The sequence below is a fragment of the Drosophila persimilis genome, unplaced genomic scaffold (genome assembly GCF_003286085.1).
Source record: "Drosophila persimilis strain 14011-0111.01,24,50 unplaced genomic scaffold, DperRS2 tig00000977-arrow-arrow-pilon, whole genome shotgun sequence".
NCBI classification, from domain to species: Eukaryota; Metazoa; Arthropoda; class Insecta; order Diptera; family Drosophilidae; genus Drosophila; species Drosophila persimilis.
Window position 1 is genome coordinate 312,963 of NW_020825387.1, and position 14,716 is coordinate 327,678.

A 14,716-nucleotide genomic window follows, 5' to 3' on the forward strand; every position below is an offset into this window, starting at 1 on the left:
GATTACCCGCTACGATATTGAACTATTTTCTTTACGATATATCTGCAGCAGCTGCTGGGTGTGTTCACACTAGACTTAAAGCCAGTGCTGGAAAGTTACACGATTAATCGATTCTGCTGCAGTCGGCACACCAAAAACCATTTCGAATATTACATTTGAGTTTTTTTTTTAATTAGTTAGACCATAAACCCTAGGTATTACGCATCCAACAGCCATGTCTGACGTGTACATTGTGTCCGCAGCCCGCACGCCTATAGGTAAACAAATCGAACCAAATATCCAAATTCCAATTGGTAACTTTCTCTTTCTGGCACCGACGCCCTACGACTCAACAGGTAGCTTCTGTGAAACGCTTTCTAAACTGAAAGCCTCCGATCTGGGCAGCGTGGTCATCCAGGAAGTGCTCAAGCGGGCGAGTGTGGAGCCCGAAAATGTCAACGAAGTCATCATGGGTCAGGTATTCAAATCATATCATACCAAATTGCTTATCTTAGGTCGTTTTGCTGCGTCGGAGAATGGTTTGGTTGCTTAATTATTTGTTATGTAAATCTTTGCCAGGCGCTCACTGCGGGTCAGGGCCAGAACCCCGCTCGTCAGGCCTCTCTCAAGGCGGGCCTCCCCATTCAAGTGCCAGCCTATGGCATCAATATGCTCTGTGGTTCAGGTCTCAAGTGAGTTTTGAGTGAGCTCTCCTTTAGGAATCCGTCCATTCTAATGCCATTCTTCAACTTTGAAGAACCGTTGTCCTGGGCTATCAGTCCATTCGTTCTGGGGATGCCAACATCGTAATTGCTGGCGGCCAGGAGAGCATGTCCCTGGCTCCCCATGTCATGCATTTGCGGCAGGGTGTGAAAATGGGCTCGAGCAGCTTTGTTGATTCGATGCTCCATGACGGGCTCACAGATGCCATGGAGAACATCCACATGGGCGTCACCGCAGAGATTCTCGCCGAGAAATATAACCTGAGTCGGGAGGCCCAGGACTCGTACGCCGTTCAGTCACAGACACGGGCAGAGGAGGCCCAGCAAAAGGGCTACTTTGACAAGGAGATTGTCCCCGTGGAGATCAAGGATCGAAAGGGCACTCAAATCTTTAGCAAGGATGAGTACATCAAGGCGGGCAGCACTGTCGAGGGCGTGCAGAAGCTGAGGGCCGCCTTCAAGGAGGGCGGCACCGTTACCGCTGGCAATGCTTCGGGTGTGAATGATTCCGCTGCCGCCGTCCTGCTGATGTCCGGCGAGGAGGTCACCAAAAAGGGTCTGAAACCGCTGGCCAAGATTGTGGGTTGGACGCAGAGTGGAATCGAGCCCAGGGTCATGGGTCTGGGACCGGTTACAGCTGTGGAAGCCTTGGTAAACCATAAACCCATCCCAGCCATTTCTGGCCTCTTTTTTCTCATATTTCCTCTTGCTTTTAGTTGACGAAAATCTCGTGGAAACGCGACGAAGTCGATCTGTATGAGCTGAACGAAGCCTTTGCTGCCCAATCCCTGGCTGTGCTAAAGGATCTGCAGTTGGATGCCAGCAAAGTGAATGTGAACGGAGGTGCGATTGCTTTGGGCCATCCGATTGGTGCCTCGGGTGCCCGTGTCCTTGTCACGCTGCTCTATGCCTTGGAGCGCACTGGCGGTCGTCGTGGTATCGCCTCCCTCTGCATCGGTGGCGGCATGGGCATTGCTGTGGCCATCGAGCGTGTCGTCTAATCCTGCTCTATCTCTCTCTCTCTTAGTCATTCAATCTAATTTATTATCCGCTGGTGCCTGTTCTCTCAAATTAAGCATAGATTTGCAATTCTTCTGCTGTATTCCTCGCTAGGTATTTTAACCGTACTTACAATAGATTTTTTGTGTTTGCCAAATAAAATCCAGAAAGAAATCCAATTATAGAATTGCCAATTTCCTGCCTGAGTCGTGCATCGCGCGTTTTCTCAATTAAAATTTCTCTTATTTGTTGGAGGCACAACCCATTTATTTAGTTGTTGCTTTTGTGTATACATAAAATACAAACATATTTGTACAATGGGAAGGTCAAAGGCTAATTCAGCATTTACACTGCGTTTCGGGAGTAGGTATAACATATAAATTTCTCTATTCTATTCAAAATTTGCTTCAGTTTCGGTTATCCGTATAAATTTTAGCTAAAAAATGATGCCTATTTTAGTATATGATAAATTAGTTTGTCTATTACAATCTGTTAGAAAGGTCTTAGCATTATGACATGCACTGTAGCCGAGAGTGCGAAATGTTTATAGTAGATTTTCTCTCTCATTACTGAATAGCATTTTGTTGTACGATTCGTAGAATTTTGATGAGATGCAGCGGCAGCGGCGTGCATTATTTGCGAGTCGAAGCTCTTGGGTAATGATATCATCATATGCCACTTCCAGTGCCACCTTCCCAGCAGCTCGTTGGATGCGTCATCTCCAGCTCTTTCGGAAGCCTGGGCGAAAAGCCATACGGATTGGTGCACACGATGCGTTGGGCGGGCGCCGTCTGGGCCACCTCCTGCATGGAGGGCACACAGATCTGGGCAAAGCTGCTGATGAAGTTCGACCAGAGGGTGGGCTGGCAGCCAATGGCAAAGTACGAGCCCCACAGCTGCGAATCCAGCTCGGCGAAATATGGATAGTTCTTCTCCTCCATCAGCAGCTCCTCGGCAATAGCCACGGCATCAAAGTCTCGATGCCTCACGGGCGTGTAGACATCCTGGATGATGTTGTCGCCAAAGTACAGGGCCCTGGCCTGGGCGGGTTCTTTGTTTAGCAGCCGCGCGAGTGCTTTGTGCAGCTGATGCCAGTTGCCTTGCGAGTAGAGCTCCCCCGGCTTGAGTATCCCTGCATCCTGTGGCAGCTCCGTGTTGGCCAGCTCCTTCAGCTCCCTCACATCCACCTGCAGGAAGGGACGCTGAATGGTAAAGAACCCCGGCTTCTTGGCGTAGGTCACCACAAAATCGAAATACTCCTGCCAGTCCTTGCCCAGCGCTTGGGTCGCCGTCAGATTGGCAAAATCAATGTTGGAGCCCGTCAGCAGGAAGAGTTTCTTGCCGGATTTCCTCAGTGCCGACAGCCAGTCCATCACGCTGCTGTCCGTGCACAGGACATACTTCTGAGGATCCGCCCGCATGCCCTTGAAGTACAAGCTGATGTCGTTGGAAAAGTGATCTCTGCTGAAGATGTGCATGAGACCGGCCTGCAGATCGCGCCACACTTCGTACTCCTGCGGCGGCGACTCGCTCTCCTTGTCCACCAAGTCCACGGCCTGGGCAAACACCAACGCGCTGGGCGTATCAAAGTAGTCCAGCAGGGAGCGCATCTGCTCGGAGGCCGCACCGTTCCAGGTGGAAAGCGGGTCCTTGTAGAAGGATGTGGTGATCGCCCATTGCCGCTCTGGTCCGTAGATGGCCACGATTTCTTCGTCTGTCAGTAGCCGGGTGCCATGTGTGGCCCTCAGGATCTGCGCCTCGCTGCTCAGCTTCAGGATATTGCCGCGCGGCCCATCCAGGAACAGACCCTTCTGCAGAAAGTCCAGATCCATGGGCAGCTTCAGCAGCTGCTCGGAGTAACCCTTGTTATCGACCAGATACCGCTTCAGCACGTCGTAGATTAGGGCCGACATGTTGGTGAGATTGTAGCGCAGCAGAGTGCCGTCCAGGTCGAACCCAATGATGTCATAGTCCTTGAGAGACAGCTCCTTGCAGTAGGAGGTCATGATGGTGCTAGCAGAATATCGCGAATAACTGCGGCCAGCAAAACCGTGGATCACTCTTCGCGTCGTCTGGACCGTAAACGTTTTCGTGTGCTCTCGTTCACGCGGTGCTGTTGCTGTTGCTTTTGCTGCTGCTGCTGTCGTTGGGGCTCTAAACGTCATTGAATTTTGCGCCAAATTCATATAATTACGTAATAAACGCAAAACATCTGTTCGATATCTGTGCGTGTGTGCGTTTGTTTTTGTTGATGTGGCGTACAAAATCGAGCTGGAACTGGTAAAGGCCCCCAGATTGTGGCCCGATCTGCCCAAGGCCTGCATTTTATCTTATCCGCTAGCACATCTCACTTCCCCGAACTTAAGGTCTAAAATTATTAAAGATTGCACATTTTTCCTATCGTCGCTTGTTGTTTTTTGTTTTGTTTGTTTTTTTTTTTTTAGTGTTGTTAAGTGATTTCTCCTCCCATCTTTCCGATAGCAACACAGTGTCGATATCTGTCGATATCTATCTTCTATGGTTATCGAAAAATTCGGATTTTTTTCTTCAGCTATCGCCTTCGGGTAACGCCTGGGTGCCATCTCTAGCCATCATTCGGAGAATTGTTTCTATTATTTTTTGATTTTCTGCTAATTTTCCGCCATTTAATCGGTCATTTGTGGTCAGATTGTTGGCTTTTAGGCCAATACCGCTCGAGCCATGTCCAACTGCATTGAAATACCCCTGCAGGACACCGATGAGGTGAGTTTTTGAGGGGTTTTGACTGATTTTCGCCACAGAATGGCAATATGTTTTCGCATTTTCGTAGGTCATTGAGGTGGATCCCGATCAACTGCCGGACTGCCTGGAGGTCCTGAGTATCCTCAAGCAGGAGCGCGCCCCATTACATGTATGGGTGAATGTGTCGGTGAGTAAAAGGAGTCTGCTTCTATCCGCTGATTCCACTGCTAATGGTGGCCACATGGTGCTCTGCTCTGCTCTCTTCTAGCTGGCATACTACAAGCAGAAAAAGACCGATGATTTCGTCACGCTGCTGGAGGACTCGCGGGGGCCCGAGGCCAACAAGGAGTATCGGGACTCGGACAAGGATCTCATGCGCGCTCTGGACATGCTGGCCGCCCACTATGTCCAGGAGGCCTATCGCGAGAAGTCCAAGGACAAGAAACGAGAGCTCTTCATGAAGGCCACGAACCTCTACACGAATGCCGACAAAATTATCATGTACGATCAGAGCCATCTGCTAGGTAGGGCCTACTTCTGCCTGCTGGAGGGCGACAAGATGGACCAGGCGGACGCACAGTTCAACTTTGTGCTGAATCAATCGCCCTCGAACATCCCCTCGCTGCTGGGCAAGGCGTGCATTGCCTTCAATCGCAAGGACTATCGCGGTGCAATGGCCTTCTACAAGAAAGCCCTTCGAACGAACCCCAACTGCCCGGCAAATGTGCGGATAGGCATGGCCCACTGTTTCCTCAAGATGGGCAATCCCGAGAAGGCGAAACTCGCCTTCGAGCGAGCCCTGCAGCTCGACCAGCAATGCGTGGGCGCCCTCATAGGCCTGGCCGTGCTGAAGCTCAATCAACTGGAGCCCGAATCGAATAAATTGGGTGTCCAGATGCTCTCCAAGGCCTACACCATCGATAATGCCAATCCCATGGTGCTCAATCACCTCGCTAACCATTTCTTCTTCAAAAAGGACTACCAGAAGGTCCATCATCTCGCACTGCATGCCTTCCACAACACAGAGAACGAGGCAATGCGCGCCGAAAGCTGCTACCAGCTGGCCAGGAGTTTCCATGCCCAAAGCGACTACGATCAGGCGTTTCAATACTACTACCAATCCACACAAATAGCGCCGGCAAACTTTGTCCTGCCACACTATGGCCTGGGCCAGATGTACATCTATCGCGGGGATACCGAGAATGTAAGTTCAAGGAGGGGTTTCGCAAGAGAATTACTTATAATTGTGGCACTTTTCAGGCTGCCCAATGCTTTGAGAAGGTACTCAAGATTCAGCCAGGGAACTACGAGACAATGAAGATCCTTGGCTCGCTGTATGCTCACTCCAACTCGCAGTCGAAACGAGACATGGCCAAGACGCACCTGAAGAAGGTAACCGAACAGTTCCCGGACGATATCGAGGCCTGGATAGAGCTCGCCCAGATCCTCGAGCAAAACGATCTGGCTGCCTCGCTGGCGGCATACGGCACGGCATCGAAGATTCTGAAGGACAAGGCCAAGTATGAGATTCCTGCAGAGATCCAGAACAATGTCTCGTCGCTGCACTACCGCCTGGGGGATCTGATTGAGGCGAAGGTGAAGCTGGAGTCGGCGCTGCAGCATGCCATCTCCGAGATGGACAAGGATGTCAAGTACTACGAGTCCATTCAGGTCACCATGAAGTACAATCTGGCGCGGCTGAACGAGGCCATGAGCAGCTACGATGTGGCCGACAAGCTGTATAAGGAGATCCTCAAGGAGCACCCGAACTACATCGACTGCTACCTCCGTCTCGGGTGCATGGCCAGAGACAAGGGCCTGATATTCGTGGCCTCGGATTTCTTCAAGGATGCTCTGAACATCAACAACGACAATCCGGATGCTCGCTCGCTGCTGGGCAATCTTCATTTGGCCAAAATGCAGTTTGCTTTGGGACAAAAGAACTTTGAGACGATCCTCAAGAATCCAGCCACATCCACGGACGCCTACTCCCTGATAGCCCTTGGGAACTTCTCCCTCCAGACGTTGCATCAACCGAGCCGGGACAAGGAGAAGGAGCGCAAGCATCAGGAGAAGGCACTGGCCATATTCAAGCAGGTCCTGCGCAACGATCCTCGCAATATTTGGGCCACAAACGGCATTGGTGCTGTGCTGGCCCACAAGGGATGTGTAATCGAGGCACGAGACATCTTTGCACAAGTGCGCGAGGCCACCGCCGACTTCTCGGACGTCTGGCTGAACATTGCCCACGTTTACGTGGAGCAAAAGCAGTACATCAGCGCCATTCAGATGTACGAGAACTGCATGAAGAAGTTCTACAAGCACAACAACGTTGAGGTGATGCAGTACCTGGCGAGGGCCTACCTGCGGGCCAATAAACTGGTGGAGGCCAAGGCCGTGCTGCTCAAGGCGCGCCGTGTGGCCCCCCAGGACACTGTGCTGCTGTTCAACATTGCCGTAGTGCTCTCCCGCCTGGCCATGGCCATTCTAAAGGATGAGAAATCCACCCTAGAGGTGGTCCTGCAAGCTGTCCACGAACTGGAGTTGGCGCACAAGTAAGTCCCTCTTGCCCCCGCCTAAACCGTCTGCGTATCCCTTTTCTAATCCTTCATTCTCATCCCCAGATACTTTCAGTATCTATCCGTTCATGGCGACAAGAATCGATTCAACATTGAGGTCGCAGGCGTGGAGGCCAACACCTGCCAGGATCTCCTGTCGCAGGCCCAATACCATGTGGGTCGTGCCCGTCGCATCGACGAGGAGGAGCGTTCGTTGCGCCGCAAGCAGGAGGAGGAGCGCGAGGCCTTCAAGCTGAAGGTCGCCGAGCAGCGCAAGCGGCGCGAGGAGGAGGCCCAGACGTCGCGCGACCAGCTGCTGGCTAAGCGCCAGGAGTATGTGGAGAAGACCAAGAACCTGCTTATCATTGCCGATGCCCCGGACAAGGAGCGCAAAAAGGGCAGCGGCAGGCCACGCAAGGATGACTACATCTCGGGCAGCGACAGCAACGAGGGTGGACCGCGCGAGGGGGGCGAACGCCCTGCCAAAAAGAAGAGCAAAGGCGAGCGCAAGAAGGGCGGCAGCGGACGCAAGCGCAAGACGGAGAAATACGAGAGCGACAGCGAGGAGGAGCCCAGTGGCGGTGGCCAAAAGCCAGGGAAACGGAAGAGCAAGAAGTCCAAGCCGGGAGCAGGAGCCAAGGACTCCAAGGAGAAGCTGTCGGCCAAGCAGCGTCTCAAAATCGTGTCCAAGGAAACCATCTCCACGAGCGAGTCGGAGAGCGATGGCAAACGGCGAAGTAGGAGCAGAAGTCGCAGTGGCAGCCGAGCCAGTCGTTCCCACAGCGACAGTCGCAGCGGCAGTGGCAGCGATCGTGGCCGCAAGCGCAGTAGGAGTCCGAGTGGCTCTGGCAGTGGCAGCGATAGCGATGGAGCCGCCAAGCGTAAGAGGGCCAAGAATCGCATTGAGTCCGGCGGCGAATCGGACAAATCGCGCTCTCCATCGCGCTCGAAATCTGGATCCCGTGGCAGATCCCGCTCCAAGTCCGGTTCCCGTGCCAAATCACGCTCCCGCTCCAAGTCTGGGTCCCGCTCCCGATCACGCTCCAGGTCCAAGTCCAAGTCCAGGTCCCGCTCCAAGTCCGGCTCCCGATCCCGCTCTCGATCACGCTCCAAATCTGGCTCTCGTTCTCGCTCCCGTTCCCGTTCAAAGTCTGGCTCTCGCTCTCGCTCCCGTTCAAAGTCTGGCTCAAGGTCAAGGTCAGGGTCTCGATCGCGCTCTCGATCTGGCAGCAGATCCAGGTCCGGATCACGCAGTCCCTCCGGCTCGCCGTCTCCTGCAGCAAACTAAAAGACACAGCCAGCGGCGCTTTATAAGATATTTTCGACTATATTTAGTGTTTCCTTTGAGAGTTGCAAAGATTATAATAAAAAGAATTTGCCGCCACAAAAAAGCCAGTGGAGGAGGATTCCCACTAGAGATCCTGGGGCTTCGATTGCACATCAGTTTCTGAGGTTCTGCTGGATCATTTCCCGGACAATCGCTGCCACCGGCTGCGAGTGACGCAGGACAAAGGCATGGTCAATTTTTTGGCCATCCAGCGTGGCGTCCACCTGGGGATAGTCTTTCTTAAGCTGCTCGTAGTAGGAGACGGGCACCCAGCCATCCGTGGTGCCGTAATAGAACTTCAGCAAATGGAGATTCCTTTCGATAATCTCCTTCTGGAGGCCGCGCACACGGCACATCTCATCATCGGCGAGGAACACCACCTTCTCGGCCACCGAGGGTTTCGAGTACTGGAGGGCGGTGTCGAGGAACGAGCGCGGTATGGAGAAGATGAGAAAGTAGATCTGGATGAGGAAGAGGCGCAGCCAGACGGGCAGGGCATTGAAGAATTTGAAGAAGACGTAGCCAAACACCGAGTACAGGGGCATGGCGAGCTTGGTGAAGACCCAGCCGTTGGGCGACTCGATCATCCGCTCGACTGTGGGGAAGAGCATGTAGCACTTTTGGACACGGCTCCGCACGCTCTCGTCCTCCAGCATCTGGAGAATCATCCACGCGCCAATCGAATGTCCGATTAGATGGATCTTCACATCTTTGGGCACGTACTTCTTGATGAACGCCAACTTGTGTTTGATCTGTCCGTCGAGATTGAAGATCTCCTCGTTGCCTGTCAGCTGGGGTACCTCGCGGATGCTCGCCTCTGGCGGATCGTCATGGCCCGCGTGTCCTGTACAGAATAAGCGAAAAAATAAAGGAACATTCTTTTGGGATGGCTCTAGCACCTTCTCTCACCAATCACCCACACCGGGAGGTCACCCAATTGCTTCTGCAGGGTGCTGGCAAACTCCGTGTAGAAGCCCGGGAGCCCCGGGTTGCCTGTTATACAAATGACGAGCTCCTTCTCGGTGACCGTCTCCTCGATCCACCTGCCCCACGTGAGTATATGGGTGGGTATGGAGTTGATGTTCACGTAGGCCTCTTGCATTTTCACGGAGGCTCTTGCTGTTTTGGCTGTGTTAGCGTGGCAAATTGCGGTGAAAATCAATCAAACACCTGCGCTGCCCCAAAAACTCAGCTCCGTCCACATGCGGCAACCGGTTTCGCGTTTTCTCTCTCTATCTCTCTCTGTCTCTCACTACCGCTGCAATCCACCAGACGAATGTCCGTTAACTGAGGGTTTGAATGCAGACGAAATGGCGCGATTAATCTCGTCTGATCTGTGATAACGTTATTCCGTTTTCGCCTAATCTTTTATGACAATCGAACAAAGGTCAGCGGTTCTCGGTGTGCGGGGACGGCGGGGCGGTCGGTTTGTCCAGCACTAGCAACGCTGCCAACTGGCGCCGAAATTAGTGCTTGCCAAATTTGTGCGGGCAAATTGATATTATAAAAAAATTGTCACGATTTGATAGAAATTAATTTCGAAATTATTGCATTTGTACTGTGCAGCAGGAAATTTCTTTAATTATCTATTTCTAATTAATTTTTTAGTTAAAGCACTGGCAGATTTCACAAAAACAAGCAGTTCAGAGACAGTACTAGCACTGCCAACCTGACTACAAAAAAATATGCTAATTTTGGCGCGCAGATTGAAATGACATATATTTTGTCAAATCATTGCCGTTCCTACAAACATATTTCAAACATATTTCCACATTAAACTAAGCAAAAAGTGCAGGAATGTCATTATTGTGTACAAATATTCATAATTTCAAATTCAAAAGTCATAATTTAAGCAGCACTAAAGCAGATTCAGGTTCGGAGCTTAAAATTTTAAAATAATTTTGACATATCCGAATATTGTATTCCAACGTAGTTGTATAGCGGGCAATGAATTGTTATAGTGTAAACAAGCATAGAACTTAATAGAGCCCATTTCCCACAAGTTGGCAGGCCGCAACAATTATTTGTTGGTTTTTTTGTTGCGGTTTTCCTTTTAGTTTTTTCTAGAAACGCCGAAAAAATCAACAATAAACAAAAATAAATTTCAGTTAACAAACGAGTTCAACGGAAAGCCATGGCCCTGTATTGCTGGGGCGACGCCTCGCACGGTCAATTGGGGCTCGGTGGCATCGAGAATGAGCAGGTGAGTTTTGTGCACAAGCACACAAGGAATGGAATACATTTGGATACCCCATTAACAAACTGTCGGGTTTGATTTTCTTGTATTGTTCGTCTGCAGATCCTTCTACCTAGTCAGATAGAGTTTAAGCCCGATTCGCCGGTGCAACAGATTGCCTGCGGACATCGCCACACGCTCTTCCTCACTGCCAACGGTCAGGTGTACGCCTGCGGAAACAACGATCACCACCAGCTTGGCCACGAGTTGCCCACCAAAAGGCCACGTATGTCGCCGTTTAGTATGTAAATTTCATTAATCGTGTTTTGTACTCTCTTTCATCACTAAATATTCTATCCATCCATGACTCGAAGAACCGGCATCAAATGACTACCCATTCAACCGCTCGCTTCTTCTCGCTCTTTTTCAGTTCCGATACCTGAGCTGCAGGCCTATGTTGTCATCCAGATTGCCTGTGGCAGCCGCCATTCCATGGCACTCACGGAATGGGGCCAGATCCTGAGCTGGGGCGACAACGATTGCGGACAGGTGGGCCATTCCACCGATAACGATGTCATTGAGCTGCCAAAGATCTTGCGCTTTCTAGTGTCCAGAACGGTGGTGCAGATTGCGTGCGGCAACAATCACAGTCTGGCACTCACGAGCTGTAAGTAGCCTCTACCTCTCTGAAGCATTCCCACCCTATAGTGTACCCCCCTCCTTTTAGGTGGCGAACTCTACTCCTGGGGCTCCAACATCTATGGCCAGCTGGGCGTCCAGTCGCCCAAAGATCTGCCGCACTCCAATGCCCCTCTGCGGCTGACGACCATCTTGGGCATCCCACTGGCCACCATCGCATGTGGGGGCAACCATTCTTTCCTCATCTCCAAGTCCAGTGCAGTGTTCGGCTGGGGCAAGAACACTTGCGGCCAGCTGGGGCTCAATGACGAGCAGAATCGTGCGTATCCCTCGCAACTGAAGTCAATGCGCACACTGGGCGTGAGATTCGTAACCTGCGGTGACGAGTATTCCGTGTTCCTCACCAACGAGGGAGGCGTCTTCACCTGCGGTGCTGGCAACTACGGCCAGCTGGGGCATGGCGTCAGCAACAACGAGATGATACCCCGCATGGTCATAGAACTGATGGGCAGCACCATCACCCAGGTGGCCTGCGGCAATCGGCACACGCTCGCGCTGGTTCCCTCCGGCGGTCGAGTGTACAGCTTTGGTTTGGGCGCCTCCGGGCAGCTTGGAACGCGAAACACTATAAGTCAGACGCTGCCCAAGGTGGTCATCGGTCCCTGGGTCTCGCCCAGTGGCTCCGCATTGATGGAGTCCAGCGAAGGGGCCGATAAATCTGTGGTCATTCGGAAAATCTTCTCCGGCGGAGATCAGTCGATTGTGACGACCACTTTCTACGTGGACAAGGTGCCGCCCGAGGATTTGCGCAGCTACAAGTGGGAAAAAGACTCAAGAGACTTCTGCTGCAAAAACGAAACTAATGCTATTTTCTTTCTCTGTCTTTGTTGCAGCCCCAAGTCCCAGATCCTCTCGCTGACGGCAGAGGCCACACAGAAGTGCGCGCATATCAAGCAGAGCGACCTGGATCTCCTGCAGTCCATGGAGGTGATCTTCAAGAGCCAGGCGTGCCTGAACGGCTCGTTTCTGCTCTCGAACGACAAGCATTTTGGCTGCTCTGCACGCAATTATGGACTGGATCTGAAGGCCGCCGAGGTGGCATTCGATCATCTACGAAGTGTGGAGAACGAGAGCATCAAGCAGGTGGTGCGTACATCTTCCATGACAGCCTTGAATCCCCAATCACCAATCCCTCCACCCCACCCATCTTTGATCCCTCTGTGATCCGATCCTATCCTCAAATGTAGATCTGGGATAATGTAACAAAAGAATTGATTACTTCGCTGGTGGCCTCCCCAGCCGATAAGGAGAGCCTGCGCGTGTACCTGCTGCTGCCGCTGTACCATGAGTTCATGAACTCCAAGCACTACAAGACGCTGCAGGCGCCCTTGGCCAGTGCCATATTGAAACTGACGGAGAATCCGAGCAAGGTGCTACACAAATGGCTGGCCCAAACGCCAGTGGATTACTTCGAGCGTCTGGTTAACATATTTCTGCACGTGGTGATTCACATCATCAGCTTCAAAATGGGTCTGATGGCCACCAGTCCAACGTTGGAGAGTTCCCAAGAGGTGAGGATTTGGATTTGATTTCATTACCGACCACCACCACTAACGCCATCATCCCTTTTAGCTGATGCCATACAATGCTGATTTGGATGTCATTCTGAAGGTAATGAATGTCCTCTTCATCATTAACAACTCCCGCAAGGAACGTGTAAGCTATCAGATATTCTACTGGCCCGAACTCGACTGGTATGTAAACGTCAAGCAGGAGTTTGTGAAATGGATAATGGGGAGCCCGAACGAGTTTAGCATTTGTAATTTTTCATTCCTATTCGATGCGTCGGCCAAGACATCGATGCTCCAGGCGGATCAAGTGGTCCAAATGCATTCAGCGATGGCCAATGCGGCCAACAATGTGAGTGCACTTCCCATCCTGCCTGGCCCTGGCCCTGGCTCCAACCTACCCTCTGCTACGTCTACCTCTACCTACCTCTCTCTTGGCTTCTCTACATCATAGCAGGGCATCTTCAATCTCTTTAACTATGGCATGCCCATCTCGCACTACATCGTTCTGAATGTGACGCGGGAGAACTTAGTCCAGGACTCCCTTCGCGAGCTGCAGCATTACTCGCAGAGTGATCTCAAGAAGCCGCTGAAGATCAAGTTCCAGGACGAGGAAGCTGAGGATGCTGGCGGTGTGCGCAAGGAGTTCTTCATGCTGCTGCTCAAGGATCTGCTCGATCCGAAGTACAGCATGTTCAAGGAGTTGGAGGAGTCGCGTGTACTGTGGTTCGCGGACGTCACCTATGAAACGGAGAACATGTACTACCTCATCGGCGTGCTCTGCGGACTGGCCATCTATAATTTTACAATCATCAATCTGCCCTTTCCCCTGGCCCTCTACAAGAAGCTGCTAAACAAACCCGTCGATCTGAGTGATCTGCGACAGCTGTCGCCGGCGGAGGCCAATTCTCTGCAGGCACTGCTCGACTATGACGGCGAGAACTTTTCGGACACCTTCGAGCTTAATTTTGAGATATCACGCCAGGTCTTCGGGGTGACGCAGACGCTCAGCCTTAAGCCGAATGGAGAAGATATTGCCGTCACCATGGAGAACAGACAGGAGTTTGTGGAACTGTATGTGGACTTTGTGATCAACAAGGCATCGGAGGTGCACTACAAAGCCTTCCACAAGGGCTTCATGAAGGTCTGCTCCGGTCGCGTCATCAACGTATTCCAGCCGGAGGAGCTGATGGCCGTGGTGGTGGGAAATGAGGACTATGACTGGCAGGCACTCGAAGACAATTGCGAGTACAAAGAAGGCTACTCTTCAGGCGATGAGACAGTGAGTGGAATCAGAAATCCCCAAAGGATATAGAGTATATATGTGAATACTTTTTCTTATTCTTTTTAGATCAAATGGTTCTGGGAGGTGATCCATGATCTATCCGAAGCGGAAAAGAGAAACTTCCTGCTGTATTTAACAGGCAGCGATCGTATACCTATTCAGGGTATGAGGGCCCTCGGGGTGAGTAAAACCCATGTTCCATTATGAGCAGCAATATATGGACAATCCACGAAATTCCAGTTCACTATACAACCAACTACCGATGAACGTTTCCTGCCAGTGGCCCATACATGCTTCAATCTGCTGGATCTGCCACGCTACAGGACCAAGGAGCGCCTCAAATTCAAACTGCTGCAGGCCATACAGCAAACGCAGGGATTTAGTCTGGTCTGATCCTCCGATCGATCGGAATTGGTGAGGGCGGGAATGGAAGGGTAGAATGGATTTAAGCTAAACGTACAGGAAAACACACACACAACCCACACAGAGACACACATTTATCAGCGATCAAATCAACTAAAATAATGTTGTGTTTATGGCTTTAAATTGTTAGCTAGTTATCAATCAAAATACCACACTGTTATAGAACGAATGAGAGAAGAAAAACAAATAAATCGGTGAGATAAAAGGTCTGAATAGCGATAACGATAAAGGCAGTAATCGATTGTTAGACCGAAGCAGGTTGGCAGCCCCGAACAGCTGTTTTTGGCGAAATGTCAATGTGGCGGCAAATCATTTTTCG

The 14,716-nt window shown here is 51.4% G+C and overlaps 5 protein-coding genes across 8 annotated transcripts; 3 read left to right on the forward strand and 2 right to left on the reverse strand.

Moving 5' to 3' along the window:
• Positions 1-155: 155 nt before the first annotated feature.
• Positions 156-1,887, forward strand: LOC6601016 (acetyl-CoA acetyltransferase). Its single transcript, XM_002026102.2, has 5 exons — positions 156-257; positions 336-457; positions 559-671; positions 737-1,352; positions 1,418-1,887. The coding sequence occupies exons 1-5, from the start codon at positions 215-217 to the stop codon at positions 1,700-1,702; spliced, it is 1,179 nt and encodes a 392-aa protein (XP_002026138.1). The 5' UTR covers positions 156-214; the 3' UTR covers positions 1,703-1,887.
• Positions 1,888-1,954: 67 nt separating this feature from the next.
• On the reverse strand, positions 1,955-4,102 carry LOC6601017 (5'-nucleotidase domain-containing protein 1). The gene has a single exon (XM_002026103.2). The coding sequence runs from the start codon at positions 4,022-4,024 to the stop codon at positions 2,369-2,371; it is 1,656 nt and encodes a 551-aa protein (XP_002026139.2). The 5' UTR covers positions 4,025-4,102; the 3' UTR covers positions 1,955-2,368.
• A 226-nt stretch (positions 4,103-4,328) lies between these two features.
• On the forward strand, positions 4,329-8,287 carry LOC6601019 (RNA polymerase-associated protein CTR9 homolog). Its single transcript, XM_026993966.1, has 5 exons — positions 4,329-4,442; positions 4,510-4,608; positions 4,690-5,625; positions 5,682-6,976; positions 7,046-8,287. The coding sequence occupies exons 1-5, from the start codon at positions 4,401-4,403 to the stop codon at positions 8,265-8,267; spliced, it is 3,594 nt and encodes a 1,197-aa protein (XP_026849767.1). The 5' UTR covers positions 4,329-4,400; the 3' UTR covers positions 8,268-8,287.
• LOC6601020 (lipid droplet-associated hydrolase) lies at positions 8,287-9,757 on the reverse strand. Its single transcript, XM_002026106.2, has 2 exons — positions 9,216-9,757; positions 8,287-9,150 (listed from the first exon to the last, which is right to left on the reverse strand). Exons 1-2 carry the CDS (start codon positions 9,406-9,408, stop codon positions 8,420-8,422), a joined length of 924 nt encoding a protein of 307 aa, XP_002026142.1. The 5' UTR covers positions 9,409-9,757; the 3' UTR covers positions 8,287-8,419.
• Positions 9,758-10,392: 635 nt separating this feature from the next.
• Positions 10,393-14,619, forward strand: LOC6601021 (probable E3 ubiquitin-protein ligase HERC4). Of its 4 annotated transcripts, none has more exons than XM_026993910.1 (10): positions 10,393-10,509; positions 10,606-10,783; positions 10,913-11,149; positions 11,210-11,939; positions 12,015-12,267; positions 12,369-12,692; positions 12,754-13,041; positions 13,144-13,971; positions 14,041-14,154; positions 14,215-14,619. In XM_026993910.1, the coding sequence occupies exons 1-10, from the start codon at positions 10,441-10,443 to the stop codon at positions 14,365-14,367; spliced, it is 3,174 nt and encodes a 1,057-aa protein (XP_026849711.1). In that variant the 5' UTR covers positions 10,393-10,440; the 3' UTR covers positions 14,368-14,619. The 4 variants fall into 4 exon arrangements, with proteins under 4 accessions (XP_026849711.1, XP_002026143.1, XP_026849712.1 ...); XM_002026107.2 differs by having other exon boundaries at positions 10,606-10,768; XM_026993911.1 differs by having other exon boundaries at positions 13,147-13,971; positions 14,215-14,367.
• Positions 14,620-14,716: the final 97 nt, after the last annotated feature.

Bases quoted from the DNA above. Each gene is read 5' to 3' on its own strand.
- LOC6601016 (XM_002026102.2), top strand. From the start codon at position 215: ATGTCTGACGTGTACATTGTGTCCGCAGCCCGCACGCCTATAG. The intron at 672-736 runs GTGAGTTTTGAG...TCAACTTTGAAG, and splicing joins CTCTGTGGTTCAGGTCTCAA to AACCGTTGTCCTGGGCTATC. The intron at 1,353-1,417 runs GTAAACCATAAA...TCTTGCTTTTAG, and splicing joins TTACAGCTGTGGAAGCCTTG to TTGACGAAAATCTCGTGGAA.
- LOC6601020 (XM_002026106.2), bottom strand. From the start codon at position 9,408: ATGCAAGAGGCCTACGTGAACATCAACTCCATACCCACCCATATACTC. The intron at 9,151-9,215 runs GTGAGAGAAGGT...TATTCTGTACAG, and splicing joins CCTCCCGGTGTGGGTGATTG to GACACGCGGGCCATGACGAT.
- LOC6601017 (XM_002026103.2), bottom strand. From the start codon at position 4,024: ATGCAGGCCTTGGGCAGATCGGGCCACAATCTGGGGGCCTTTACCAGT.
- LOC6601019 (XM_026993966.1), top strand. From the start codon at position 4,401: ATGTCCAACTGCATTGAAATACCCCTGCAGGACACCGATGAG. The intron at 4,609-4,689 runs GTGAGTAAAAGG...GCTCTCTTCTAG, and splicing joins ATGTATGGGTGAATGTGTCG to CTGGCATACTACAAGCAGAA. The intron at 6,977-7,045 runs GTAAGTCCCTCT...TCTCATCCCCAG, and splicing joins GAACTGGAGTTGGCGCACAA to ATACTTTCAGTATCTATCCG.
- LOC6601021 (XM_026993910.1), top strand. From the start codon at position 10,441: ATGGCCCTGTATTGCTGGGGCGACGCCTCGCACGGTCAATTGGGGCTC. The intron at 12,693-12,753 runs GTGAGGATTTGG...CATCCCTTTTAG, and splicing joins CGTTGGAGAGTTCCCAAGAG to CTGATGCCATACAATGCTGA. The intron at 13,972-14,040 runs GTGAGTGGAATC...TATTCTTTTTAG, and splicing joins ACTCTTCAGGCGATGAGACA to ATCAAATGGTTCTGGGAGGT.